A 27586-nucleotide genomic window follows, 5' to 3' on the forward strand; every position below is an offset into this window, starting at 1 on the left:
TTGGGTTGCTGTGTCAAAGAATTATGAGTGATTTGTGTGTTTTGAGTACACATTTGACAACACTTGTGCTTTTTGGTTTAACTAGTAGCTGTCCGCCTGCACCAGAGCTCTTTTCTCTTGGATTCCTCTAATCCCAAATTATATTTAATTTATAAAAAAAAAAAAAACTCGTGAACGCACCCCGAACAGTCTGGATGAGAAGAATTATGAGAAATTGTGTAAATATATTTTTTTGATAGCGATTTATTACCTGAAAGCCAAAGAACAAGGGGGGCCTCTCGTCGGTTTTTACCTTCGGCCTCCTGGTTACTAAAACCGCCCCTGGCAGTTAGTCATTCGCTCCAAAAAAAAAAAAAAAACAAAACTAATCACTGCCTGAACTTTTTATGAAAATTCAAAAAATACCGAAAAATTCATCCGAACTTCTAACAAAGCGTACGCATGATAAACAACTTCTAGATAAAATATTTTTTTCTAAATATGAGACGACAAACCGAGAGACAAACAAGGGTTTCGTGAGAGATGCGACATAACCTTTAATGACGTGAGCAATTGGTACCTACTTTACCTTCCTCTGGCAACTTGACAGTCAAGAAAACTAACTTCACAACACAAAAACAGATGCTGAACTAAAAGAAACGAATTTATCCATTATCGTGGTAAAAAGATATCTATGGCACCGCCTCTCGGCTGTAAGCCTGTGCCCGGGGTTCGAAGCAGCGAGGATGAAGGAAAAAGAAAACGGAGTTAGCTAGCAATAAGCCTGTAGCCTAGCTATGATAGCCTACGCCCGCTAACCAACTCTGGTAAACAGGATAACAGCAAACTCGCCGGCTGGTTTAACAGAGCTGCTTAACACCGCCCGATCAAATGGTAAGCGCCGTGGGGAAAACTTTTGATAACTTGAGCGCTATCGGCTAACGCTATGTTTTGTGCGCAGGCGTTTTGCTAAGCTATGCTAAGGCGGCTGACTTCTTCGCCTTGTTCCGTAGGGCAGCCACTCAATCGAGTTAGCCATGGCTAGCTTTAGCCGCGCTAGCGAGAAACCACTTTTCGTGTTGTTAAATAGATATTCGAAACATTTAACTACTGGTGGTTGTCTGCATTAGATGTTGACATGCACCCGATTCATAAGCCGATGCACGTTTTGTTATAAAACATCCATAAAGTCAAGTTGCAGTTTTCGATTGCAGCAGCGTACTTGACACTAGCATGGATAACGTTACCCAGCTGTTGCTTGCGCTGCTCAACAATTTCATGACAGAATACGTTTTAGCTTCACTTTGTTGTGTCCACTGTGACAGGTGGAGATTTGTGATGGGCTGTACGTGTGTGTCCCTGCAGGTTTATGAGATCGTGCGGCCATGGGTGACATGAAAACCCCAGATTTTGATGATCTCCTAGCTGCCTTTGACATCCCAGATGCCACAGGGTTGGATGCCAAAGAGCCCATCCAGGAGGGTCATGATGAGGCAGAGAGTCAGCTGAAACACACAGGGATTTGTGTGGGCAACAACTTCTTGAGCAACCAGGATGTCACGGCAACGGATATCCCCGTCGTAAGTGTAATTGTGAAGAACACGAAACGCCAGGAATCACTAGAGGGTTTCGCAGATGGACTTCACTCCGAACCAGCGTTGCAGAACGGCTTTGAGGCGCAGGGGACTTCCACCGAGTCCGGTGAGACAAACGACACTGGTTTTGCCAAATCCTTTGTTTCTGCTCTGAACGGGGAGGGTTCAGGAGAGTTTCTTGGAAAGGCACCTTTTCAACACAAACCTGACGCTACGCCAATATTTGCCCAGTCACTTTCTCATTTGAGTCCAATCTCTAGTCCCGAGTCCGAAGAGGCTCTGTCGAGCAGAGACGAGATGCACTTGAAGCGGGAAAGATCCTGTTTTCCCGAAGCTTCAGCGTTGATAGAACCGACGGTCCCTGACAATCCAAACAACCTCGATCTAAGCATATTTGATGACTGCTCAAAAGAGACCGGTGCTCTGAAGTGCACCCAGAAGGCCAGAGTAGAGTGTTCTCCCAGCGAGGAGCCGTCTGACAGTTGCATTAGTAACAAAAAAAACGGTGAATCGTCGAAGGCACACAGCGCACTTCCTCTTCTTAGCAGCAACCAGGAGATGGTGGAGACCAACAGCAGTTCTGTAACTGCAAGGGATGGTCCCAGTGCTTATTCGAATCTAAAATCTCAGACATCTAAACTGTCCTCTTGCCTCGAGGCTCTTGTGGCTCTGAATGCTCGGAAAGATCCCAGTGAACCCGCCAATCCCAGAGAGGCTTCAGGAATCCAGAGTGACTGCATAAAATACAGCCCCAAGGTGTCTATTTCTCCTCTCAGCCCCAGAAGTCCTCTTGAAGCAGTTAAGCGTCTGTTGAAACCGTCTGACAGCCCGGTGAGCATCTGCAGCGATAGCAGCGGGAAAGCATCCCCCGCCGTGACGTCTGGATCGCCCCCTGCCATTCCGAGGGTCCGAATCAAAACCATAAAAACCCGATCCGGGCAGATCAAGCGCACCGTCACTAGCGTGCTGCCCGATTCAGAAACAGATGATGTTCACTCTGCTTATGAGTCCTCTCCATCCCAGAGTATCCTGAGCGAAGACTGTTATTATAATATGTCGCCTCATCAGTCCCAAAGTGCGGCTTCGGAGTGCCCTGTTGGACTGCAGACCAAAGGAGCCCCGGCGAGCACGGCTACGGCGAAGGTGTTCCACGGCAAATCGGAGGACAACTCCAAGGGGTCGGGTGTAAAGGAGTCCGCAACGATCTTCCACAATACCGGTGGTTCTGTCAAAAGAGCAGTTGCACATCAGGGACAAAAGCCAAAGAGGATATCCGTTTCAACCGGTAATACAACTAGCACAAACTTTCTTCCCAAAGCAATGCACTTAGCCAGCCTGAACCTCGTCCCCCACAGCGTCGCCGCCTCCGTCACCGCACGGTCCACTTCGCATCAGCAAACTCAGCAAACTCTCTCCTCCACCGTGTACAGCACAGTCCCGCTTGTGCATCAGGTCAAAACAGCCAACTCTTACTCGCGATCGTCTATTCCCAACACAGCGGCAGGAACTTTAAACAGATTATTGAACAACGCCAACCCCGTGCCTACGTACGTACCCAACCTGAACCCGCCCCCGGAGAGCAATATCGACCTTCCGCCTCGTGGATACTGCTGCCTCGAATGCGGGGACTCGTTCGGGGTCGAGAGGAGCCTCGCCTATCACTACAGTAGGAGAAGTGTTCACATCGAGGTGGGATGCACGCACTGTGCAAAGACCATCGTGTTCTTCAACAAGTGCGCGTTACTGGCACACGCCCGGGAGCACAAGACCAACGGCATGGTGATGCAGTGCACACAGCTCCATATGAAACCCATCGCGGAGGACCACATGTTCGTGCCTCTGAATACGGAGCTTGTCAATGTGGAGTGCGACACCGCGCCGGTGAACTTGCCTAAAAACCAACCGGTGATGCCGCTGTATCCAGACAATGTCATCCGCCACCGACTCCGTTGCCTGGAATGTAATAAGCAGCTGTCTGACCACAAGGCACTTGCAGGCCATTACCAGAGTCCGTCTGAAGATATCAAAGGATTGGTGAGTAGATACCCGATGGACGTAGGCCAACACATTTGTCAATTTTCCTGTGGATGAAATCGTCTAGAAATTGAAATGCAGCATGGGAGAACCTTGTCAGTGAGACGCATGTGACGAAAACAGGAATGGACCGGTTTTCGGTTTCAAGGTGCTCTGTGGTTTGAAATAGTCACGGTTCCAAAACCACTAATATTTCTCTTCATGCTGCACCGAGAGAATGAGCTCTTCTCCCCAAGGAGAAAAGTGCATTTATCTTACTTTGAACAAAATCCAGAATTTTTGTTTTTCTAGAAATGTATCGCCTTGATGTTATACTCCATATTTTTTCATTTTTATTAGAAATGCAAATCAAATGTTTCCAATATTATAAATGTTTTTTCGTTAAATGCAAACTGATTAATTCAATAAAAAAATTCAAGTCTGATTATAAGAGTGGCGCATTTTAGAGGTACCACCTCTAAATACATTGAATATAAATATACAAATATAAACATATTTTCCCTCAGGGTTATATTAGGCATCAAATTCCCTACTAGCTAATGCCACAAATTAGATTACATTTCAATTTCCAACGTTTCCAAAGTACACCTTCTCCTGTCATGACTCTGCCAGCAAAATAATTAAAAGACGTTTGGTAATTAAAAGAAAAAACACTGTCTGAGATATTTCGTGGCAAAGCCTTGTGTTCATTTTGCAAATGTATCTTTTGCTGATTTTGTTTCGACTTTTCCTCCCTAACAGATCTGTAAAGTTTGTTCAATGTTGCTACCAAACAAGTGCAGCTTCAGAGCTCATCAACGCCTTCATGCACACAAGTCCCCTTATTGCTGTCCGGAGTGTGGCGCCCTCAGTCGCTCTGCAGACATTCAGACACATGTCCGGGAAAATTGCCTGCATTATGCACGCAAAGCTTGGTATAAGTAAGTGAGCATGCCCGCAAGGGAGATACGTTCATTAAAAAAGAAATACATAACATTGTGCTGTATTGTAAAGTGTGAAACCTCCTTCTCTCCCTCCAGGTGTCTTCACTGTGAAATGCTGTTTCGATCCGTTCAAGGCCAGAAGGCTCACATCGAAGAGAAACATTGTGAAGTCTTGTACAAGTGCTCCGTGTGTCCGGTGGCCTTCAAGACCGCAGACAGCTGCGAAGCTCATTTGAAAAGTAAACACAACGCGAGCAAACTGTCACCCCAGTAAGTGCCATCCCTCCCCCGCCACCTTAGCGGTTCAAAACTCAAACCTCAGATAAGATAGAGGAATACATTATTGATCCCCATCGAGGAAAGTCTGTGCTTTCGTTCTTCCTTTTAAACACGTATTTCTTTCATTCTCTTACAGTTTAACCTTTAAGTGTTCGTGCGGGACATTTTTTAAGAAGAAGCTGCTGCTGTTTCAACATTTCCATCAGGACGCCAACAAGCGTGTCGCGTGTGTGTTCAAGTGTCCAGAATGCAACTCGGTCTTCTCACAAAAGCAGCTGCTAGTGCAACACTATAAAGTGAGTCCTACTTTTTACATTGTCAAATAAAAATGTCTATATCCTGTCAGCAGATGGTTACGAATCTAGTCCGGTCACGTGGCTTTTTAACTTATTCGTCGTTTGAAATGAGAATAAAAGAAAAGAATCCGGTGAAATGTTTGCTTTGGAGCTGCAAAGAGGTGATATTTGAATTTTAAAACAAATCGAGTTGTGTTATCCAAAAGTCAAATGGAATTAGAAAAAAAAAAAAAAAAAAAAAAAAGGAAACTGATCAATTCCAAGAACAGTCAGCTATGATTCTAGTTTGTGTTTTGTTTGTGTGGTTAAAGACAGACACATGCAGAGATTTTAAATGTTGAATCTTGTTTTATTTCCCTACCCTGGCAAAGGGAGAGACTAATAACATTGGTGTGGTATCTGTATTACATTCCTTATCACTTATAGCTGTGTCATCTCCCCCCCCCCCCCCCCCCCTGAGCATTTTTACCCATTTTCTGTCTTACAGGGCGTGCACGGAGGAGACACGAAGCCGGCGGCGGACAAGAAATGTAAACAGACAGACAAGGGCTGCTGGAGTCAAAGTGTCGATTCCGTCCAAAAGCAGAAGGCGCTCGGCCCGGTGAAGCGAACTGAGACTCCCAGGAAGAAGGCAGAGCAGGAAGGCAGGCCTCACGCCAAGCCTACCGGCTGGACCTGCGGGGAGTGTCTCCAGTGGTTTCCTGAGCGGGACTTGTATGCTTCCCACATGAAGAGCAACCATGGAAAGGTGAATCATTGGAGCTTTTCATTTATATATAGATTGGATGCTGTTCATTTTCCTCAAATGTAACGCCTGAGCCCTGATTAGCGTATTAGCAGTAACATTGGAAAGTGTGAATTTTGATTCTCTACACACCATCCAGAAGAGATTTCCTTGAAAAACTTGACAAGAAAACATCCCAAGTTGCAGGATTCTTTGTCGTCCCTTTGCTAGTGAATCATTTGCTCACACCCTCTTGCATTTCGTTTGGAAAACGTATCGCACGTTAACTCCAAAAAATTGATGCAAACGCTGGGAACTGAAAGAAGGAACAACAGGAGTTGTTAAGAAATAAACTGGCGAAACTTCCATTAAATGGACGAGGATTCAGTCAGACAATGAGCTTAAAACAGTCGCCCCGACCCGTCAGAGGACGGCGGTTGCAAAGGGTGGAAACAAAAGCAATATTTTCCGTTACTCTGAAGCAAAAAGCGTTCTGGAATATGAAAAAAGCAACATCAAATGAGTGGTCCTGGCACCAGTGAGGAGCAGAGAGTTGTCCCTGTAAAGGAGGCGTTTTCAGATGGAATTGACTTTGAATAAATATTTGTGTTGTCCGCTCCCCAACCCCCCCATTAGTTTTTCCAGTAAGTGTTCAAAAATATATATTTTCTGAAATCTGCTCCAATAAATACTACCAATGCGAACTCCATAGCGATGCCCTCGCCTCCCCCCGCAACACGTATTTGTTTTGATTTCTAGAAATGCTATTTAAAGGCTCTGTAAACTGTCCAGCATCCAGATGGTTCTGCTCTGTCAATTTTAAGTCCTATGGTCAGTTTTATATGGAGGTTCAGTACTTAAACCCTGATGGTCAAGTTATACGTTTCTTGAAAGTACACTATTTTGAATATAATTGGTGAAAACTCACCCTAAAGTTAGGTTCATTTTTTTTTTACGTCTATTTAGAACAACGTCTTCCATTGTTTAGATTTGGGTTTTACTTGTTTTTTTTTTGGATCATTTGTCCTCCCTTGCTTTCCCGGCACTTGCCATTGAGCATGTTTTAAAAATAGAATTAGGAAACAATGTGAGATTGCTGCCAGTAACCGTCCCGACAGTACGTGATGATCCGTGTGGCCTCACTGGCAACATATTCGGGACCAGTGGTTATAGTCTTATGAGACGTTCAGGAAGCCTGATAATATAGATTAAAACCTCCACTCCCAGCTGAGTGATTCATATTTTCCCACTGATACTGCTTATTATCAACGGGAAAATGTGTCTAGGTAAAAAAAAAAAAAAACTTGAATTGCTGATGATAATTAAACATCATCCCCAGTTAAAGCACATCACTATTGATTTGTTGTTGGATTACCTTTTTAATTTCTTGTCATTTACAGTCAATGAAGAGGTTTCCTTGTCAGCAGTGCAATCAGTCTTTCAACTCAACAACCAGTCTGAGAAGACACATTCGCAATGACCACAACGGGAAAAAAAGAATTTTTACTTGTTGGTGAGTAGTTTTTATTTATTTATTTTTTTTTAATTAATCAGTTTATTTCCTACTATACATTTCTTCATATGAACTGAGCAGAATATCTGTTTTAAATAATGTCTGGTTGAATAATAATAATAATATCAAGTAGACCTTGGTTTTCTCTAAAACAAGGAGGAAATAGTGTAAAAATCATCAATAAATTACCTTAAAATTCAACTAGAGCCTCAAGTGATTATAGAACTTTTTTCCCACAGTTTTCCAAATTCAGTGTTTTTTACATATACACACACACACACGCGTATTTGTATATTTCCTTGATAATCCCTTTTTTCCTCCCATATCACTCAACCCTCTTGTCAGTCAAGGTTTGCATTTAAATATTTCTCGGTATTAACGGAAGTCTTGGTGCCCTGCAGGTACTGCACGGACTCAAAGACAATATTTGCAACCAGTGTGATGCTGAAGAACCACATCAGTCTCATGCATGGAATCAAAAACCCTGATCTTGACCAGATGCCGAAATCATCCATCCAGGACAGCAGGAAGGCTCTCAGCAAGGCACTGGTTTAATATTTCACTCACAGTGACTTACAGCCAGAAATACCTTTATGAGTTTCATGTAAAAAAAAAAAAATGCTGTCTTTTGCTCAATCGCAGGGCCAAGCGTTACAAAGTCCTGTGGCAGGCACGCAGGGGGCGGGGCAGGATCTCGCCGGTACTCTGGAGGCCCCTTCGGCGAAGCGCCTGAAAGCACAGTTTCGCTGCTCGAAATGCGGCTACCTGACGGACGACAGTAGACAGTTCCAGCAACACATACCTCAGCATAAAACCGATGAAAACACTCCTCAGTGCTTGCACTGCGGCCTGTGTTTCACATCGCTGTCGTCCCTCAGCAGACACCTTTTCATTGTCCACAAAGTCAAAGAGCCGGAGGGCGAGGAGGCCGCGGAAGTCGGGGAGGAGGAGGAGGAGCAGCGGCGAAACCAGCCGGTCAGAGTGTCTGGGACTGAAAAGGTAGATGACACGTCACATGCAGAAGAGCCGCCGGCTCTGCTGTGTGACCGGGCTGTGGACAGGAATGTGAAAGTTAGTTCCCCTCTGACACAAAACGTGTCGGCGCGGCCCTGAGAACCACGTCGGCACAACATTTCAAGCTGCTTTTGCGCCTTCACTTTTCTCGTGAGGCCTCGAACCTTATGAAATATGAAGTTATTCAGCCTTTTCCTTAAAAGCCTTTTTATGTTCCTCGGTATATTCGGAGGCAATGCGGCAATTCTTTCAAAAAATAAATCATTGAACAGTATTTTCATACATAAGGATAATGACAGAATAATCTTTTTTTTTTATTGCATGTTTGATATCTTTATTGTACCCTTCAGACAATTGCACTCATATTGCAGTATACGGTTTCTCCCTTTCTCCCCCCCCCCCTTTAAATTGCTTGTTTGTTTGTTTGTTTATTTGTTTTTTGTATATTAGCCAAAATCCCACGCATCCTGGTTGGAGACAAATGAACATTTGACTTCTCAGCAATAGCGAAAGGTTGAATTTGCACCTTTTACAATCGAGAGCAATGTGATTGCGACACAGTGTTGCCTGAATGGAATGGTGATTGTAGGAGCGATGACGTGACAGCGCTGCAGAGCGCGCGGCGCGATGCGGGATTTTTAATTTCCGACGTAGTTTGAGTTGATGAAAGCAGTACTTTTGTCTTAATGCTTAAAAGGTAATCTATGTTTTTGTAAACAGAAACAAGCTTGTAATTGCTTTGCAAAGCAAGGTCTTCCAGCTACAGTATACGCAACAAATGAGATGCTTTTCACTATCTGAGCATTATCAAATGCCTTTACACTAGAGTTTAGTGAACATGTTTATTTTGTACATACCTTGTCCCAGAACTTACCTATTTCATGTTTTGTTTTTCTTTGTTTGTATGTCCTTTTATTAATGGGGGTTCTGGGTGAACAGACGGTCTTTGAATGTGTGCATCAGCAGTATTGAACATACCTCAAACTGCCAGAAATGTTTTTTTTTTTTCGGGCAACCGAACGGTCACTGTTAAGTCAAATCAGGGTACATTGTTTCGGATGATCCACATGAAGCGTGTAAGTGATGTTTCGACTGCCTGTTAGGAGTTCTTAATTTATAAACATAGGCCCCTGTGAGCACGCTAACGATGCTAGTAAAGACGTTGGAAAGAAAGCTAAGAGATGACGGCGGATGCCTGTTGTTGGCAGATTCTGATTTGTAAAAGCTGCACTTGTTTTGTATTGAATACGCGACAGAAGCTACCTCCAGGGTAAATGGCAGTGATTGTTAACGTTGAGGTGTCGAAGCGCGGCGGATAATCTCAGTGCAATGTAAAATGAGTTTATAAAATGTGTATTATCCCACATTATTAAATTTTATAAATTATTTTGGGAATGATAAGGCTATATAGTCATATTGACTTCTTTTCTAAGTACCATATGACTTCTTTGTTTCTTTTTAATCTTTGTTAAATGGCCACACTGCAGGTGTGAATCTCCAGAAGCAGAAACACACCACTTGTACTTTTGCGGTGCTCGTTGGCAGATATTTGTACTTTTGATACCGTTGTACCACGAGGACCTGTACGGGGAGAGTGACGTGTGAAAATGCAGCAACCAGTGAACCCTGGATTCACAGCATATTCTCAAGCCATTACATCTGTTCAGCATGCAGTGGCCCATGTGCCTTGCTGTTCTGTTTACTTCAAGTACTTACAAATAAACTGGTGCATTTAAATCTGTATTTCCCCTGGGTTTTTGTTTTTAACACTTAAACATTTCGCGGCCTCGGTGGTCAACGGGTGTATTTCCTTCGAGGTCGCTTTATTCATTGTCGTCACAGCGGCTCAGAAGAACTCTTAAGACACTAACGCGCATCCAATGAGATCCACAGCTTCATGACTTCATCTCATTAGAATATTAAGCCCTTCCTCTCTTAAGTATAACTACCTCAGCCTGAGGTACATCAGCAAAATATTTCAATCACCTGGGATTAAACTTCAGTTTTAAGACATTTGAAGAATGAGAGGCAGCTGGCAAAAGGTTTGCAGGGCAGACTTCCTGACTTCCATCGTCCTGGCGTGGTGCATCGCCGTCGCGTCGACACGGACTCCTGATTTAGCTGAGCTGAGAAGTAGAATTTCAAGGATCAAGATGAATCCAAGAGGGAGCCTCTGGGCAACAGGTAAGGTAGAAAAACAAAAGGTTTCGCAAGTTCAACAAAAATAAATAAAACACCCTGGGAAATGTATTTCCTCATTTTCATTTTAGGGCATTTCATGGGGAAGAAAAGTGTCGTGGACCACTCATTTATGGAGTCTACATTTGAAGATGTAATCATACCTGATGAGGCATTGAGTCCTGCCCGGAGAGGAAAAGACCTGCAGATGCTGCTGGTGCGGATGCTGAAGGCGACCCCGCAGGCTCCACAGACCCCCGAGCTGGACTCCTCAGTTTAGCGGAGTTGTGATTATGATCACTGTTGGCTGTTATGTAACCGTGAGCGCTCTAAAGTTGTCTGAAACTACCGTTCTAAACCAACAATTAAAAGAGATCAACTCGCCTTGTATGTCTCCTCATCTGACACCAGGCATTTTCTTTAATATCTTTTTATCTGTATTGCTTTTTTTGTCATTTTTAGACTGCTTTCCACTTTGATGCCACTTTCCACTTTTGGTTCTTGATATCAACGCTTTTCTATTGAAAGCTCTTTTTCAGTATTTGTTACATAATGTTGTGTTGAAATGGGATAAACTGGCTTGTTTTTTTTCCTGACTTGTGTTCAATGAAAACATTTTTTGATCATTCTATGTATTACAAGTTGTTTTTTTGCACAGTTGCACATATGAAATGAGTACTTTAACATTCTGCAGGGAGTAATTAAAATACATTGTTTTTTCAAAGTTAAGAGAAATATGAAAACAACAGCTCCTCTGTAAACTGCTATGTGCCTATTTGCTTGTCGCGTTAATTTTAGAGGAGGAAGGGACCCTGCTCGAAGAATATTTCAACCAACTTAATGCCACAATTCTCATAAAAGTAAGTGTCTTTTAAGATGTTGTGATAAATGATATTTGGTCGCAATTTTTTTTTAAAAGTGATGTTTTGCATTGCACATCATATCAGTTGAAGTCAGAATCCGCTGCTCTGTTTCAACTGATCATAAACCAATGCTGAGGTATAAACCTGTCATTAAATTTCCTCAAGTTTCTTTATTTCATTTTATTTTGCTTTTCTTATATTAAAACTGCACAGGACTCCCAACTAATAGCTCAAATGATAGTCAAACTGCGTTTTGGCGACACCTGCTGGTCATCTTGAAAATGACAAGCGGGTTTTACATCCGGGTTAGCGCCGTAATGTGACGTCACATTGATGCTAAGATGTTTTGATAGTGACGGAGCCGCCATGCCTTTAGTGGTGATGTGCGGTTTCCCTTGTAGCGGCAAAACGCGAAGGGCAGCAGAGCTGAAAGTTCATTTTGAACAAAACTCTGACCGAAAGGTTCATATTTGCGGAGACGGAGTCCTGGGCATTGAGAAAAACGCTGTTTACGCAGGCAAGTTCAGCTAGCTTTTCCTCGTACGTTAGGCGTATAGAAGCTAGCATACAGCTATGCTAAATAGTCTTTCCTGTGTGTTGACATTCTCTAGCTTAACTTAGTACATCTTTTAAAAAGAAGGCGAACAATCATATCAATTGCTGGAATGCAAAACCTCCTATCTGAATAAAACACTTTTCAGGAAATGAAAACAACCTTTCATTTGATATAGTATGGCAAGTCTTTGTCAAAGATATTCTAGAATATTCTATCGTTCGCAGACTATATTTCTATGTTATGCTTTAAAAATACACAGCATGTATTTTTACCACTGACAATTCAGATAAGTGTTTTTTTCCCTAATATTTTCTCCTTATTGTGCACCTAGGAGTCTTGTCATGTAACACTTATGTCAAAAGAAAGGGCGGTATTATTTTGCAGATAGAATGAAAATGTAGAGCCATCCCACTTCTCACCATTTAATGCAAAAACCCCAAATCGAAAAATTTGCAGATAGGAGGTTTTGCATTCCAGCTATTGATATGTTCATTCGTGAATCATCTTCTTCGTTTTTAAATTCAATGTGGAGAATAATATCAACAGGGTGGAGGATTTCAGGTTCTAGAATATGAAGTTTTGAAGGATTTTAGGTACTAGAATATGAAGTTGGATGATTCAAGCAGGTTGGAATGGGTGGAGAAAAGTGAATAGACCATCAGCCAGAATATAAGGAAAGGTGGAAGAGACAATAGTGAGACTAGCGGTGCTGTATGGACTAGAAACAGTTACAATGAGGAAAGGGCAGGAGGCAAAGCTGAAGGTCGCAGAGATGAAGATGCTGAGGTTTTCTTTGGGAGTGAGCAGGATGGAGAGGATCAGGAATGAGTCTATCAGAGGAACAGCACATGTTAGATGTTTTGAAGAGAAGCAGAGAAGCCAGACTGAGATGTTTGGGTCATGTACAGAGGAGGGATAGAGAATATATTGGTAGATGGATGCTGGAATTGGAGCTGCCAGGCAAGAGGTCTGGAGGAAGACCAAAGAGAAGATTTATGGATGTAGTGAGAGAAGATATGAAGGTAGTTGGTGTGAGAGAGGAGGATATGGAGAATAGGGTGAGATGGAGAAGGTGGATTCACTGTGGCTCTGCTAGTCTCTTTAAGGATAAATACATAATATATACTTTACAGTCATTTATTCACACATACAGTACATGTATTCAGTACCTATGTATATATAGCACATGCACTCAAATATAGAATATTCATATATACACTACAAATGTACTCTTACAGTTAGTACATATGTTTAATCTACGCTTTCATCATTTTTTTTAATTTAAAATGAACTGTTAGTTTATTGATCAAAGAAATTCTGGGTGTGGAATCCATCCTGCAGGAAAGCTGTGTGCAAGGGCAATAAGTTGATCGGGGAAATTTCCTGTAGATGAATTGTTTTGTGGCGTATAATGGTTTTTGCAATAATAAGATCATGTGGTAGTGATTCAATATTAAAGTGTTCATTGTCATTTGTGTAGTGTGGAAAGTTGTTTCCCCATTCACTGAAATTCTGATGCTGCTGTCCACAGTGAAGCCAGATAGTTAGCAACATAATAATAAATAATAAACATAGTATTGTAGCCAAATGTAAACAGTGCAGAGAAATGTAAGCAGTATTAACATGATGTGCTAGTTGAATTAAAAAATATTAAATGTAAACGGTTGTGTTCACAGGATGTGCAAGCTGAAAAAGTTTGACATCTTAAAAATTGAGTACAGTGTTAGTGTGCAAAGTTCAGATGCAGACAGTTAAACAGTAAAGTTAAATGAAGCTCATGTTGAATTATTGTTGATATGTTACAGATTCTCAAAAGGAAAAACAAGTCAGAGCAGCTCTGAAAGCCGAGGTTGAGAGGTAAGTTTCAGAACCAGAGCCTGCACTCCAGAATCCACTCATCGTGTTGTTTTTTTTCCTAACATGCATTTACTCTGCAGGAAATTGAACAAGGACGACATTGTTATTTTGGATTCATTAAATTACATTAAAGGTAATGTATTCTACTGTCGTAAACATTCCTCATAAAACGAGATGCATCATCGACTTATCTACAAAATGTATATTTCTTGCAGGATACCGCTATGAGCTCTTCTGTCTCGTCAAACATACGCAGACGCCACATTGCCTCGTAAGTACACAGAAGAATGAGGATGTAATAAAACAACAGTTTTTCAACTAAGGTTCAATATTCTATCAACTTTTCAATGGAGAGGAATCTCCCAAGTTTTCAGTTAGTCTCTGATCTTTGTACATCTTTAGGATTCAATTTATTCAGACAGTCAAATGAGAATCAAAACACAAAACGACATATTTATATTTGCTATGTTTTAACGTTGGTCCTAAAGTATTGCCCTTCATTTTAGTATTTCAATTTTCAGATTTTATTGCAATTTTCTCACACATTACCAAATGTTCAGGTTATCTTATAATTAAATCATTATGTTTTTTCCCCTCCCTTTTTAATTGATTTAATATCACTGTACACCATTTTATCCCTGTTCCCTCAAGCCAAGGTGTTTTGATACATCCCTTCTTTAAAAAAGGACATGTACTTAGAAAACCTGGGAAAAGAAACAGCCAGACAAAAATAATAGACGACAAAGTAATTCACCCCATGGTTATGCAGGTGCACTGTTTGACGTCAGATGAGACGAGCTCAACGTGGAACGCCGGCAGAGACGCAGCTGAGCAGTACACCCAGGAGATGTAAGTGAAATCTTCTTTAAATGCAGAATCTGCACATGATTTCCCATCAAATGAAGTGCTTTTGTGTAAGTCAGAGTCATCAAGTTCCTCTGTCTGGCAGCTTCGACGCCTTGGTCCTAAGATTTGAAAGACCAGACTGCAGAAACAGATGGGACGCTCCTCTTTTCACCGTCCTCAAAGACGACGCGCTTCCGTTGGAAGACATATCCGATGCCGTATTCAAAAGGAAGGCGCCGCCGCCGAACCAGTCAACGCAAAGTGTAAGAGACATACGTGCTGCCTTTTTTAAATACAGTACCGGCCTTTATTTAAAAATCATAATTTTTCCACATTTCCCCGCAGCAACCGTTGTCATCTTCAAACTTCTTGCACGAGTTAGATAAGGTAACGCAGGACATGCTAACGGTAGGTCTTCAAGCCTCTACTCTTGTTATTGACAAGCTGCTGCAGTTTGAAGCAGCGATGCTTTTTTGTGTGGAAATAAGTGAGATGCAGTGATAAGCAGAGTGTAAAGCAGAAGCTGTGGGAAAGGGGCAACATTTGGAAGAGGAAGTCTTTTAATTTTTTTTTTTTTTAGTTTGCAGTCCCTGCTTCATTGATTAATTACATTTGAACAAGTTTTGATTCGGTGCCACGAAATATTCAAGTCATAGAGCGAACGACATGCAACAAACTGACTGAAATGCAACTTTGCAAGCAACGATCCGCGTTTTTTTAGTGACGCATACAGTGTGAAACCATCCGCTCATCAGATTCGGACCTGTATAATGTGCAGTCTATTGAAATTGGAGCTCTTGTGTTCCATCTTTGTACAAGTCCCTCTGCGCTTCGGCAGGAGCCTCCCGGCAAATACAAAGCATTTTGTCGGCACATAATCGAAGCAGAGGAGTGGAGCGGAGACTGATAGAAGTAGGCTGCGCGATCGCAATTACCTGAAAGGAGGTAAAATGACATCGTCGATCGACGCTCCTCCAAGCGACGCATTTACTGAAATTACTGACAGCCGGATGGACACCAGGAATGGATATCCAAATGTCAGTGATTGACGTCACAGTCCCTCAGTGCGTCATCGGGTGCTTGTAAGTGTTAGTGAGTTAAAGAAAGCGATAAATGATCCCTTTTTTCCAATATGGGCCTTTTCTTCTCTCTGCATTTGGCTGATTTGTATTGGGCAATCAGAATAGCCTTGTGTCTTATAGTGCTTTATTTGATTTTGTGTCCTCAATCAATTCATTCTGAGTTGGTTTTGATGTGTGTAAGAGACTCGTGTTTCCTAATTGTTTGCATTCTTAGAGAAGTCAGATGAAGAAAATGTCCTCATTTTACTCGGAAAACTCATTTTAACTGTTTATTTCGGTTGTCTTTTGCACAATTTTTTTCAGTGAAATAAGATTTGCCAAATATGTGCTTTTAATGACGTTTGAGGTTGTTGTGTTTTTTTTGACTTAACTACATTTTTCATCAGATTATCTTTGATCAAGTTTGTCTTCTTTGATTTTTATTTTTGTTTTTTTTTTCCCCTCAGGCAATTTTTAATGCACAAAAGACCAGCGTCGCGGGTGATTTTCTTCTGGTTCCAGGATCTTCAGAGAAGATATCCTTTTCTTTTTAACAGAAGTTCTCCCTTTGCAAACATTTCGCAGAAACAATTTCTGTTGTTTTGTTTTTGTTTGCGGCCCGATGCGTTCTCCTCCATCCGGTGGCAGTAATCTGTCTCCCAGTTGCCGCCCGTACAATTATTATTCTCTGTAGTTGCTGGCATTGATTCGTTTTCCCCCCCAAGGAATCTCATGTCACTCCTCCCTGTGGGTGGGAAGGAGGTAAACGGACATCCATCAAAGAGCTGAAATGAAAGGCTCAGCTCTTGATCACGTTTAAAGGTCTCGCATGGAATGACATCGCGAGGCTTCCATGGAAGACTGAAACCAATTTACATAGATTAAAACTTTTTTTTTTTTTTTTTTTTTATTGGCAACTGCTCTCTGTCAGAACTTCTCAGAAGCAAACACTTTGATTTTCCAGTTTGAACTTCAATGTACATTTGGCTCTGCAAACCACACTTGCCAGATACTCAATTTGTATTTAAATGACACAACATTTAGTTCGTCTTTGTTTGAGGTTTTGTATCGTGTATACGTTTTTTTTTTTGCGGGAAAACGGTGGGGGAAAAAAGACCATGCTGTTTCCTTGACGCGGCTCTGAACCTTGAACTCCGGGGAAACATCAACATGGCAGAGCTGCGGAAGTTACGGCGCCAGTTCATCAGCTACACCAAGATGCACCCAACAGAGAACACGGCACAGATTGCCAACATGTTTGTGCAGTATTTGAATAAGAGCCTTCACTAAAGTTCAACAGAATTAATATTATTCAACAATAAACATTTTTTTTAATGCATATTGGCTTGTTTTTAAAATCTGCGCCGCATCGATGGGAGCGGTGACCCGAAACGAGGCGGGGGTGGAAAAAAAAAAAACACCTGCATTTACATTTTTCGTCTTTTTCAATGAAGCCTCTTTTCAACGGATTCCCGGAGTCAAGTCTTGGGCGCGCAGTCTGAGCCGTGGAACTCCCAAGAACAAACTGCCCTCGCTCCCCCTGAGCTTTGCTTGACCTGCAAGTGCAAAACCTGATAAGAAGTACTTAGTGTTCTCCTCCCAAAGCTCCTTGTTCTGTTGCTGGAATTTGTAAGTATAATATTGCTGAGTAATGCTGTTTTGGATGTTTTATGTGTTATGTAAGGAGAAACAGGCACAGGATTTCTCCCCTGCTTTGCTTGCAAGTTACTAATGACTTGTTTTTTTAATGGAATGACCGGAATGAAATGATATTTCTACCGTGCCTTGCAAATAAACAATTTAAGGAATGGGATCCGCCAGAAAACTACGTAGGCACTATCACTTGATTTGTTAAACGACACGACAGTTTGAAATTTCTTGGCCGCATCCTGCGATTAATACTCCTGCCGTTTTCAAGTTCAGGGAAAAAAATATGCATTATGCATTATTTTATTTCTATTGATTCTTGATGAAGCAAAGCTGCAGGACCAACTGAACAGCCACTGTAGAATCTGAACAATATCAAAAAGAGTTGCATGTGTGTTTATTTATAATAGACAATAAAAGCTCAGTACTTCCATATATCAGTACCACATCTGTCTATGTATATCCATCCGTCTCTGTCTCAAATAGCATATTCTGCAAATGTGTGTGTGTATCTATGTATAATGTCTAGATATAGTTGTTTTTGGGGTGGGGTTTTGGGAAAATACTATAATATTTAGAAGCATGAGAATATATTGACTACATTTGAATGCACTGCATGTCCCTGGAGTGCTACTTAAGACCATGAAAATGGAAATAGTTTGGATTTTTTTATTTCTTTTTTATTTATTGACTGAAGACACATGAAATAAACAAAAAAACAAAAAGTATTTTCTGCGACATTTTATTTTCGGTAAAATTTTTTGATACAGTTATGGAAATAGTGTGCAGTAAGTGACGGGAGTAAAGGAAAGTCTTTGTGCTGAAATATCAGCCTGCTTACCGACGCTAATATTTACAAAATTACAGTATATCAACTTGTCTTAATATCCTCTCGTTTTTTGATTTCCTTTTTTCTTCAGCGGTAGAGCGGTGCCAAAGATCCTGTCCCAGTGGCTGAAGAAAGGCGCGTAGTTACAGCTGGGTTTCTGGTGGTGCATGTCGTGAGCCGGGGCCCCGCCGAGAAGTCCAAACGGCACGAGGTGATTGAGAGTCCACGGGAGGTCGTAGCCTATGTGGTCCTCCACTGACATCCAGATGCTGAAAACCGTCACGCACCACGTGGAGAGCGGGTGGCACCTCAGCAGCAAGGGGTCCTGGTTGCTCCAGAAGCCCACGGTCATCAGCTCCGGGATGCTGAGCTGCTCCGTAGACCAGGAGAAGGGGGCCATGTACTCGTGGTGGATGGCGTGGATCCACCGGTAAAGCTGTGGGTGCTTGTGATGCACAAAGTGCCAGATATAGTACTGAGTGTCAAAGACCAGAAGAACAGCCAACCCCTCGTAGAAGACCTGGCAAACACCAGGCGCTTCCTTGGGGATCGTCGGCACGGGGAAAATGAAGGTAGCCATGATAACCGTCGGTAGAACGAAAAACATGTGGTTGTAGAACGCGGTGAAGAAGCTCTTGGCCATCATCTCCCACGTTGGCTGCTTCTCCGCCTGGATCTTGTACCGGTGGAACAGAGGAACCCGGTCCCCCAGAAGGTCCAGCACCGCAAAGGGTAGGCTGAAGAAGAAGTAGCTGGAAAAGGCGAGCAGGACCGGGAAGAAAGGTGAGGAGATAAGAGGCAGGTGATGCAAAAGCAGATGGTCCCAGAAGGGCTGCAGGAGAAGGTCCGAAGGCCCGGCGGGCAGGAGGCGCGCGGCCGGCTCGCTGATGTTCATCGTGTTGGCGCGGGATCTCCGACTCAAGCCGCGCAATCCTGGCTAAGTCCACTTTTATGTACGGGGGAGTCGACCGAAAGGGGCTTTGGTCTGAAGCAGGAAAGAGCCGGCTCCTTTTTTTTTCTGACCATCTGAGCTTCACAAGATTAACCATTCAGGAACACGAGTCGGACGCAAACATCGGTAAGATTCGGCCTCGCTTTGCCGACCAATTTCAAGGATTCAGAAAATACGTTATTTGTCATCGGGGGGGCCCAGCATCAAATTCTGAACATCAATAAATAAAGGGGTGACTAGCAGTATATATAGAATATAGGTATAATAAATACTGTACACTGTACAGTATTTATTATACCTATATGCAAATTGTGCAAATTGCGGTATATATAGAATATAAGTATGATAAATACTGTGCAGTGTACAGTATTTATTATACTGCGGTATATATAGAATATAGGTGTAATAAATACTGTACAGTGTACAGTATTTATTATACCTATATGCAAATTGTGCAAATTGCAGTATATATAGAATATAGGTATAATAAATACTGTACACTATACAGTATTTATTATACCTATATGCAAATTGTGCAAATTGCGGTATATATAGAATATAAGTATAATAAATACTGTGCAGTGTACAGTATTTATTATACTGCAGTATATATAGAATATAGGTATAATAAATACTGTACAGTGTACAGTATTTATTACGCCTATATGCAAATTGTGCAAATTGCGGTGTATATATAGAATATAAGTATAATAATATATTTATTATACCTATATTCTATATATACAGCAATTTGTACAATTTGTACAGTTTGCACAATTTGCACAATGCTGTACAGTGTACAGTTTTGTGCAAATTGCACCTTTGGAAGGGACTGAAATAAGCTGCGCTCTGCATTTACATAATAAATACACCATGAGCGGCATTACACCCGGCAGGGGGGGAGCTGGTAAGGCGATGAGGGGTTTGCAGGGTTGCTTGGAATTGAGTTGGACAACTCTGGGGACAAAGGTTGACCTTCTCCTCTGGGTTTTGCAGTTTGGGCAGCGGAGTCAGCCTGTGGGACTGCTCTGCAAGGATCTTTCTGGCTGTCTTTAGGATTTGACTGTTTTGGAAGCAGGACGGAGGTCTGAGTGGGTGGCCGGTTGTTTTGGAGCAGACCACGGTGGTGCGCCAGGCCTTTCCTGTCCTCTTGGGTGGTGGAATGGAAGCAGCAGATGAAGGAGAAGGTCATGATGTTCTCAATGAAAGCGTAATAGACCGTAGTGTCAGTTGCTGCTGCCTGCTGGAGAACCCGATGACCATTTCCTTCGTCTTGCTCACAATCAGCTTCAGGCAGGCAGGTTTCACTCCGGATCGCTGAACTTTGGTGGAGAGAAGGACCAGACAACGTCGGTGAACTTCACCAGGTGGCGGTTGTGTTGGAGCAAGGTAGACTGGATGCAACCTTGACCAGGGGAAGAGGATGTCGGAGAAGACGTCGTTCACCGGCACTATCTGGGATCTGTTGGTGAGGAAGCTGCTGATCCACTGGATGAGCCGCTGGTTCATCAGCTTCTCCTCCAGTATGTACAGCTGCAGGGTGTTAAAAGCTGAGGAGAAGTCGGCATAAAGGAGCGAATTAGTGAGGAAAATCTTGGCATCATCCAACCCTCTGAAGCAATATGGAAGCAAATGTTGACCATTACCACACCGCTTGCTCCTAACTACGTTCTTCCTCTCCTTCTGGCTTTTCCCCTCATGGGTCACCATAGTGAATCAACCTTCTCCATCTAACCCTTTTCTCTATATCCTCCTCACTCACACCAACTACCTTCATATCCTCTCTCACCACATCCATAAATCTTCTCCTTGGTCTTCATGTAGACCTCCAATTCCAGCATCCATCCACCAATATATTCACTCTTGTGACCCAACCATCTCAGTCTGGCCTCTGACCTTCTTGCCAAAACATGTAACATGTGCCGTCCCTCTGATGGACTCATTCCTGATCCTATCCATCCTGGTGACTCCTAAAGAGAACCTCAGCATCTCCAGCTCTGCCTCCTGTCTTTTTGACATTGTAACTGTTTCTAGTCCATGCAGCAGGTGGCCGCTGGTCTCACCACTGTCTTGTACACCTTTCCTTTCATTCTGGCTGATAGTCTTCCATCTCTTTGTACCCCTTACCCTTTTCTCTGCCCATTCCAACCTGCTTGAACCCGTCTCTTCACCTCTTTTCCACACTCTCCATTGCTCTGGACTGTTGACCCCTGAAAGTACCCAAAATCCTTCAACTTCTTGATCTCCACTCCCTGTAGCCTCACCATTCCACCTGGGTTTCTCTCATTCACGCACATATACTCTTGTCTTACTGCGACTAACCTTCATTCCTCTCCTTTCCAGAGCATACCTCCACCTCTCTAGATTTTCCTCTACCTGTTGTCTGCTCTCTCTACAGATCACAATGTCATCTGCAAACATCATGGTCCATGGGGATTCCTGTCTAACCTCATCTGTCAGCCTGTCCATCACCACAGCAAACAAGAAGTGGCTCAGAGCTGATTCCTGATGGAGTCCCACCTCCACCTAGAACCTCTCCGTTACCCCTACAGCAAAACGCGCCACTGTCTCACAGCGAGCATACATGTCCTGCGCCAGTCTTTTCTTCAACTACAGCTTGTTTCCAGTTGGTGACAGGTCTTTTCCCAGTGACAGCCCAGCTGGTTTGGAAGATACTCGTATGTTCTAGTGTGAAGACTTAAGAGGTCAGGCATTAGGTCTACAGGTGGGCATTTTTTATTATTATTTCAGTTAACCTATGCTGTTATGCTCCATCAATTAATTACACAAAGGATAAGTAATCGAAGGAGCAGCAAAAATTGTTGAGAAGAAAAAAAAACACATTTTTATGAAAAATAGGGATGTTCAACAAACCAAGACTGGTTAACCAAGGTTGGTTAACTTTGGTCAACCAAGACTGGTTAGCCAAAGTTATGAAATGTCTCTTCAGGCATCTTTATATTCCATGTTTTTGATGTAAAAGATAAGAGAGAACCCAGGAGTCTTAACAAAATCACACCAAAATATGTAACATTTCATAAAGACGCTGAATGCTGTGGTGCATCAAAACATGATTTATTCAAAAAGCCAGAAAATGTGTCTTTTTTTTTGACAATCCAAGTCAAAAGAAAAGAACATAGCAGCTCCTCTCAACTACTTCTTCTCGCTGGCCTTTCTCGAGATAGTTTTGTTGGTGCTTGCATACTTTTGTCGGTCATTTCTGCAGAGGAAACAGACAGAATGAGCTGAGAAGGGCAGGAGGGGAAAGGGGGAAGATTTCCCGTCGCGAATTGTTAAAGCATTGACGTTTTTGTACCGGCACATTTTGATTTTGTTCCTGCAGCCAAGGCCTCCCTCCCAGTGGCTTGTCCTCGCTCCTCGCGTCAACATGCTTCCACAGCTGATACAGGGCCTCCCGTTGCTGTACGGCTACAAAATCCGACAGCGGTGCGCGGGGGATATCAGTCACAACAGGCAAAGATTCAGAAGGGGAATCCTGAGTTTGGACTTCGGGTCATCTGAGATTCACCTGCTCTTTGGCACAGTAGCCGCAGATCATCCTGCTGGCCAGTTCCATCGGGTGGTCCTGGTCCTCGTCGTGGCAAACGTCACAAGCGTACGCCCGGCCACAGCACGGAAACCTGAGGACACGCAGTTTTCACCTCCCCGGTACGTACTCGTCCCCCTCCCCTCCCCCGGGGTCATAGGTCAAACACTTAGCAGTTAGCGTGATACCTGAGCCAGCGGTGACTCTGCTTGTAGTGTTTGCACGTTCCTTTCTCCGGTAGCGGCTTCCCCTTCTGGACGGCGGGTTCTCTCGCCATCTTATAGTTCACGGTTTTTGTATTTGAACCTGAACACACAAAATACGTAATAAACCGTTGAATGAGTTGACCAAGCTGTGGCGCGACCAGCCGGTGTGAGAGTAGGTGAGCTCAAACCTGATTTGTTGCTGCGCGGCTGAATGAACTGGAATCTTGCGCTCTCAGCCAGGAAACTGAGTTTGCTGTGGCAATTTTCACAGTTAAATTCCTTTGTTTGCCCATAGGAAAGGCTCTGCAGGGGAAAATAAGGACACAAAGCTGGGAAACAAAAAAAGGATCTTTTTCACGATATTTAGACTTTTAAGATTATACGTCACAGGGCCGGGTATCAATTTCAGAAATACAAATCTCAGAAATTAACAGTCTCTCTTGTCAAACTACAACTTCCCTTAAAAAAGAAAATGATAAATAATCAAATATCATATGATCTTGAAGTTAAATGATGTAATGATATGTCACCGTTGTCGAAGGCCATTTCGTTTGCTAGTTACGATGACGTTCATGCTGCTGACTCGCCAAATTCAATTAAGATAAGATAAGAACAACTTTATTTATCCCGAAGGAAATTGTTGTTACCTGGACGGGACTCTCCTGTGAGCAGCTGAGGCAGCCGACGGTGAAGTCACACTCTTGCAGCACGAGGTCGGCACAAACGGCATTTTGGAGGTCCAGGTATCCCAGAACGTCACTGTAGTGGTGCAGCATGGTGGGTCTCAACGTAGCGCTGATGCTTGCGTTGCATTTCTCACACTGAGCAGCGCAGCTTGGTCCTCCGGTCAGCGTCAGGTCGGCGGTTACCTTACACCTGCAGGCGGCGCACATCCAGCAGGCTTGAAAAATAAAATTTCATGTAGTGCGTGTGGACACTCGGAGCTCCTCTCCCTTACCGATTACACTGCAGGCAAACGGTGATCTGATGGGCCACGACCGTAGCTGTGTTTTCCCCGAGCCTCAATCCAAGCAGCTTCACTTCCGTTCCTCGACGAGGATCGCTGATCTTGATGTTTTCGACCAGATGACTGGCTGCCGCCTCCTCTTCCTCCTCTTCCTCGCGATGCCCTCCATCCCCTTCTGTCGTTTTGCAGGTTTCCCCGATTTCTCTCAGATCGTCAGAGTCAGGGACGGCAGGGTGACCGTTGTCGCATTTTTCCTCACAAACAGCTACCTGGAGCTCCTGGTATGAAATGAACTGGAATCCAGCTTTTTCCAAATCAATGTCTTTTTTCAACTGCAAAAAAATAAATGTTATCAGTCATTTGATTTGTAAAAAATAAAAATAAAAAAGAGAGGTCAATTGATATTCAGAATTGTTTTATAAACGCAGGCGGTGGGATCTCTCACCTGCCTGGCTCCTTCAGTGAAAAGTCTCTCCAAACTGCGGTCCAGCCAGCGAAGGAAAGGCCGGAAGATGAGCTCAACTTTTCCCATCAGCTGATTGGTGGCGTGTTTTGCCTGAAGCCACTCCAGCGACGCCTGCTGCACGTGTCTGCACGGCGTTACCACTCTCGGTAAGTAAAAAAAAAAAAACAACAAAAAAAAAAAAAGCTATCTTTAAATGAAGAGAACAAACCTCGCCATTACTCGTGGCAGATCCTGGTCCAGCGGTACATCCAGCGTGAAAATCTCCAAAAGGGAAAAATAAAAAATTGTAAAAAGGACTGCTTGGAGAAGCTGCATTTTAAATGAGAGCCGTGGCTTTTACCTCGCGAGGGTAGCAGTCGGGGAAGCTCAGCATGATGTCAATCACCTTCAGGTCAAAAGGCTGTGAGTAAGAGCGCAGGGAGTCAGCAGGGTTCCGACACACAGCTTTCAGTCATTAATGCGCCGCTCCCGGCCATCAGGCCGAAAACACGTGAAGTGTGAGATAAATGAATTGGGTGTAGATTAAATCTAAATGAGACTTTGAATGAATTCTGACCTCCCTCGCCGTGCCAGATTGAGCTTTCTAAGGATTTGTTTCATAATTATCCAAAATTGCCAAAGCTCAAATCGCTTCACCCAGTTTCGCCTTTGCCAAATAGGCTTAATTTAATCTACTAGGTAATTGCCTGCTCTCAACCCGTGCAATTCAGAACTCCTTAACAATAACAATGTCGGTACAGTCTGAATATTTGCTGTTTGATACCGTTTATGGCTGCTGTCATGCACTGATAAGAGGGATTGCAAGGTTTAAAGAAAAAACGGTAAAATTCCAAAATGATTAGATATCGAAAGCTTTTTTGACCCCGATCACAAAATATTTTCTAAAACGGGCACAACTTTCCATATAACTTCTATAACCGACTCAACTAAATTAAATGTGTTCAGATAAGATATAGTGCATTTTTGTTTGCTTACAACTCCATTTTGAATTCCAGTCAACCATTTGATCTTATTAGTATATAATGTGATTATATAGCGTATAATATCACCATGATCAACGATATCTGCGTTATTAACATCAAGTGTTAATGGTAGTCATTTTTGCATTTGTTTGATTAGTAGCGCTATCACCAGGGCTCATGGTCTTCACCACCTTTAACTTGCAATTCAGAACAACAACCCACAGAGTGAAAACTGGTCAGCTCTGGTATTTGGAAAGGCTTCGGCGAAATAAATCTGTCTCACTCTGTCTCTCGAGGGAGCGTTGCCCTCTGATTTTCCTCGCCGGACATCAAGAACAGAACGTGGACAGGCAGAAGAAAACATGTACCCAGTCTGGATCAGTAGCCTCTACCGTCACCCTGTAAAAAGTGACTTTGCCATCACTTCGCTCTTGAACAATCAGCTGGTCTTTGGGAAAACGCTTCTTCAGCTGCTTGATTTCCGTGTCTCTCAGCTGCTTCGCCTGCTCCTCCGTCAGGTCGCAGAGCTTGACCTCCTGGTGGGCGTTTGGCCGGGGGACCGGTGGCAGCAACCGCGTGTGGCTGCCAGCTGTAATGCGGTCATCCACTGAGGGGAACTGGGGAGGGTGCCAGAAGCGGCATCTGTCCTCCATCGTGCAGTGGCCGCCGATGAAGTAACGGCAGGGGCGGCGGCCGGCCTCTGAGGGAGCCTTGGAGTTCCTAGTGGGAGAGGGTCTGCGCAACGCATCCTCAGGCGGGAAGACGGTCCTGACACTTTTCTTCTCCTGAGTTGTGGAATCCCCTCTGATGTGGAGAAATCTGCACCTTTTCCCAAAATTGCAGTGCTTTCCTTGAGAGAAGAAGCGGCAGGGCTGCGGTGTATGCGGAGCCGCCTCCTCCAACCCGCCATCCTCCATTGTATTTAACACCTGAATGGATGAGTACAATAACAACATTAAGAAGGGGACCTTCTTGTTGAAATAAAACATGCAAATACTTCAACCGTATAGGATTAGACTAAACATTAATATTCCTTTTGCTGTTACAAAACAATCACTCTTTTAATTTAGCTTTTCGATTGTAGCTGCTGGAATTCCGGGTCAAAGTCTCTCATCCATTAAGTCCACTGGGCCTCATTGGATTACTTCATGATTCTATCTTCTTTAAGATTCACCCTCACTGTTCCTTGATGTTGCCCATTGTCATACCTGATATTGTTGTTGTTGTTGTTGTCTGCTGTCTATTTATCTGTTGTCTATTTATTTGTGGATTTTTTTGTCTTGCAATCTTGTGAGAATAGGGTTAGATGGAGAAGGTTGATTCGCTGTGGCGACCCCTGAAGGGATAAGTCGAAAGGAGAAGAAGATCTTGTGACTTTCTATATATATTCATATTTATTTCCTTTTTATGACCCTATAACTGTTAAGCTGCTGTGACAAAGGAATTTCCCCTAAGGTGATCAATAAAGTTTATCTTATCTTATCTAAGCCACCTCCTGTGAAACGGTATATCGATTCTTGTGGGTCCCAGAAAATCCCAGAAAAACAGGTGGACTGATGAGAACTTTGTATCGATCGATGTATTTAAATCCCCGCTTGACAACAGCTTTTTGTTGGCATGTGTTTCTAATGTTAACCAGCTAAAAGCTATCAAAATAAACACCCTATGGGGGAAAAACACCCAGCTAGCTAAGTATATCTTCATGCAACGTTACGCAAACACGGATAGGTAGACTACCCGGCTAATCGTCAATCCATCTTTAGTTATACCATTTAATACATGATATGAACTGAGTTTTTTTTTCAATGAAATAACAGTTAAAAACTCTAAAAGTCTGAAGCAGCGTTTCCTCTTCTTACCTGTCAGCTGAGGATTCGCAATGCCGAGCGTGTGAACTACAACGCGGCGTGATGACGTCAGACGCAAGTTCCTGGACCGGAAGTGGGTGGGTCTTTGACAGCCGTGGTGTGGCGCCCCCTACCGTACGGGAGGAGAAAGTGCACTACTTTTCCAGAGACCCCAGTCCGCATCTTTACAAAAACTAAAAAATACAAGTTATTGATGAGTTAAGATAACACAAAATTTTGAAGATCTGCGTTTTTGTTTCACTTTCCCAATTGCTGTTAAGAGAAAGATAAGATAAGATAAACTTTTTTGATCCTAATAGGAGAAATTCCTTTGTCACTGCAGCGTAACAGTTATAATGTCAAAAAAAAAAAAAAAGAAAGAAATAAGACTGTAAATAACGATAGAAAGGCAGAAGACAGAAGATAGCAAGACAAAAAAAAATCC

General features: G+C 43.0%; 4 protein-coding genes and 1 long non-coding RNA gene across 8 annotated transcripts; 3 read left to right on the forward strand and 2 right to left on the reverse strand.

Moving 5' to 3' along the window:
• The first annotated feature begins 247 nt into the window (after positions 1-247).
• Positions 248-10094, forward strand: znf592 (zinc finger protein 592). Its single transcript, XM_086163639.1, has 9 exons — positions 248-873; positions 1345-3608; positions 4350-4528; positions 4628-4801; positions 4947-5106; positions 5594-5854; positions 7231-7343; positions 7745-7886; positions 7986-10094. The coding sequence occupies exons 2-9, from the start codon at positions 1365-1367 to the stop codon at positions 8454-8456; spliced, it is 3744 nt and encodes a 1247-aa protein (XP_086019765.1). The 5' UTR covers positions 248-873; positions 1345-1364; the 3' UTR covers positions 8457-10094.
• A 1613-nt stretch (positions 10095-11707) lies between these two features.
• Positions 11708-17057, forward strand: kti12 (KTI12 chromatin associated homolog). Of its 3 annotated transcripts, none has more exons than XM_086162991.1 (9): positions 11708-11915; positions 13760-13811; positions 13892-13944; positions 14027-14082; positions 14581-14660; positions 14761-14920; positions 15003-15044; positions 16186-16254; positions 16865-17057. In XM_086162991.1, exons 1-9 carry the CDS (start codon positions 11732-11734, stop codon positions 17006-17008), a joined length of 840 nt encoding a protein of 279 aa, XP_086019117.1. In that variant the 5' UTR covers positions 11708-11731; the 3' UTR covers positions 17009-17057. The 3 variants fall into 3 exon arrangements, with proteins under 3 accessions (XP_086019117.1, XP_086019118.1, XP_086019116.1); XM_086162990.1 differs by having other exon boundaries at positions 11709-11915; positions 15003-15065; XM_086162992.1 differs by lacking the exons at positions 16186-16254; positions 16865-17057 and adding an exon at positions 15496-16165.
• On the reverse strand, positions 16875-19089 carry ch25hl1.1 (cholesterol 25-hydroxylase like 1, tandem duplicate 1). The gene has a single exon (XM_086163705.1). The coding sequence runs from the start codon at positions 19087-19089 to the stop codon at positions 18247-18249; it is 843 nt and encodes a 280-aa protein (XP_086019831.1). The 3' UTR covers positions 16875-18246.
• Positions 19090-19898: 809 nt separating this feature from the next.
• On the forward strand, positions 19899-25669 carry LOC147225392 (uncharacterized). The gene is made up of 6 exons (XR_015107352.1): positions 19899-20333; positions 20434-21871; positions 22490-22815; positions 23533-24147; positions 24295-24478; positions 25452-25669. It is a non-coding gene; the product is annotated as an uncharacterized LOC147225392 (long non-coding RNA).
• Positions 22201-27209, reverse strand: LOC147225393 (uncharacterized). Of its 2 annotated transcripts, XM_086162988.1 has the most exons (13): positions 27154-27192; positions 26503-26630; positions 25663-26223; positions 24673-24732; positions 24541-24593; positions 24312-24456; positions 23858-24198; positions 23547-23775; positions 23088-23202; positions 22882-22999; positions 22676-22787; positions 22463-22575; positions 22201-22366 (listed from the first exon to the last, which is right to left on the reverse strand). In XM_086162988.1, exons 3-13 carry the CDS (start codon positions 26209-26211, stop codon positions 22300-22302), a joined length of 1902 nt encoding a protein of 633 aa, XP_086019114.1. In that variant the 5' UTR covers positions 26212-26223; positions 26503-26630; positions 27154-27192; the 3' UTR covers positions 22201-22299. The 2 variants fall into 2 exon arrangements, with proteins under 2 accessions (XP_086019114.1, XP_086019115.1); XM_086162989.1 differs by lacking the exon at positions 26503-26630 and having other exon boundaries at positions 27154-27209.
• Between the last annotated feature and the right edge of the window lie 377 nt (positions 27210-27586).

Source organism: Fistularia commersonii, chromosome 17, assembly GCF_037954325.1.
Source record: "Fistularia commersonii isolate RoL2024-O1a breed Wild chromosome 17, RoL_Fcom_v1.0, whole genome shotgun sequence".
Classification (NCBI taxonomy): domain Eukaryota; kingdom Metazoa; phylum Chordata; class Actinopteri; order Syngnathiformes; family Fistulariidae; genus Fistularia; species Fistularia commersonii.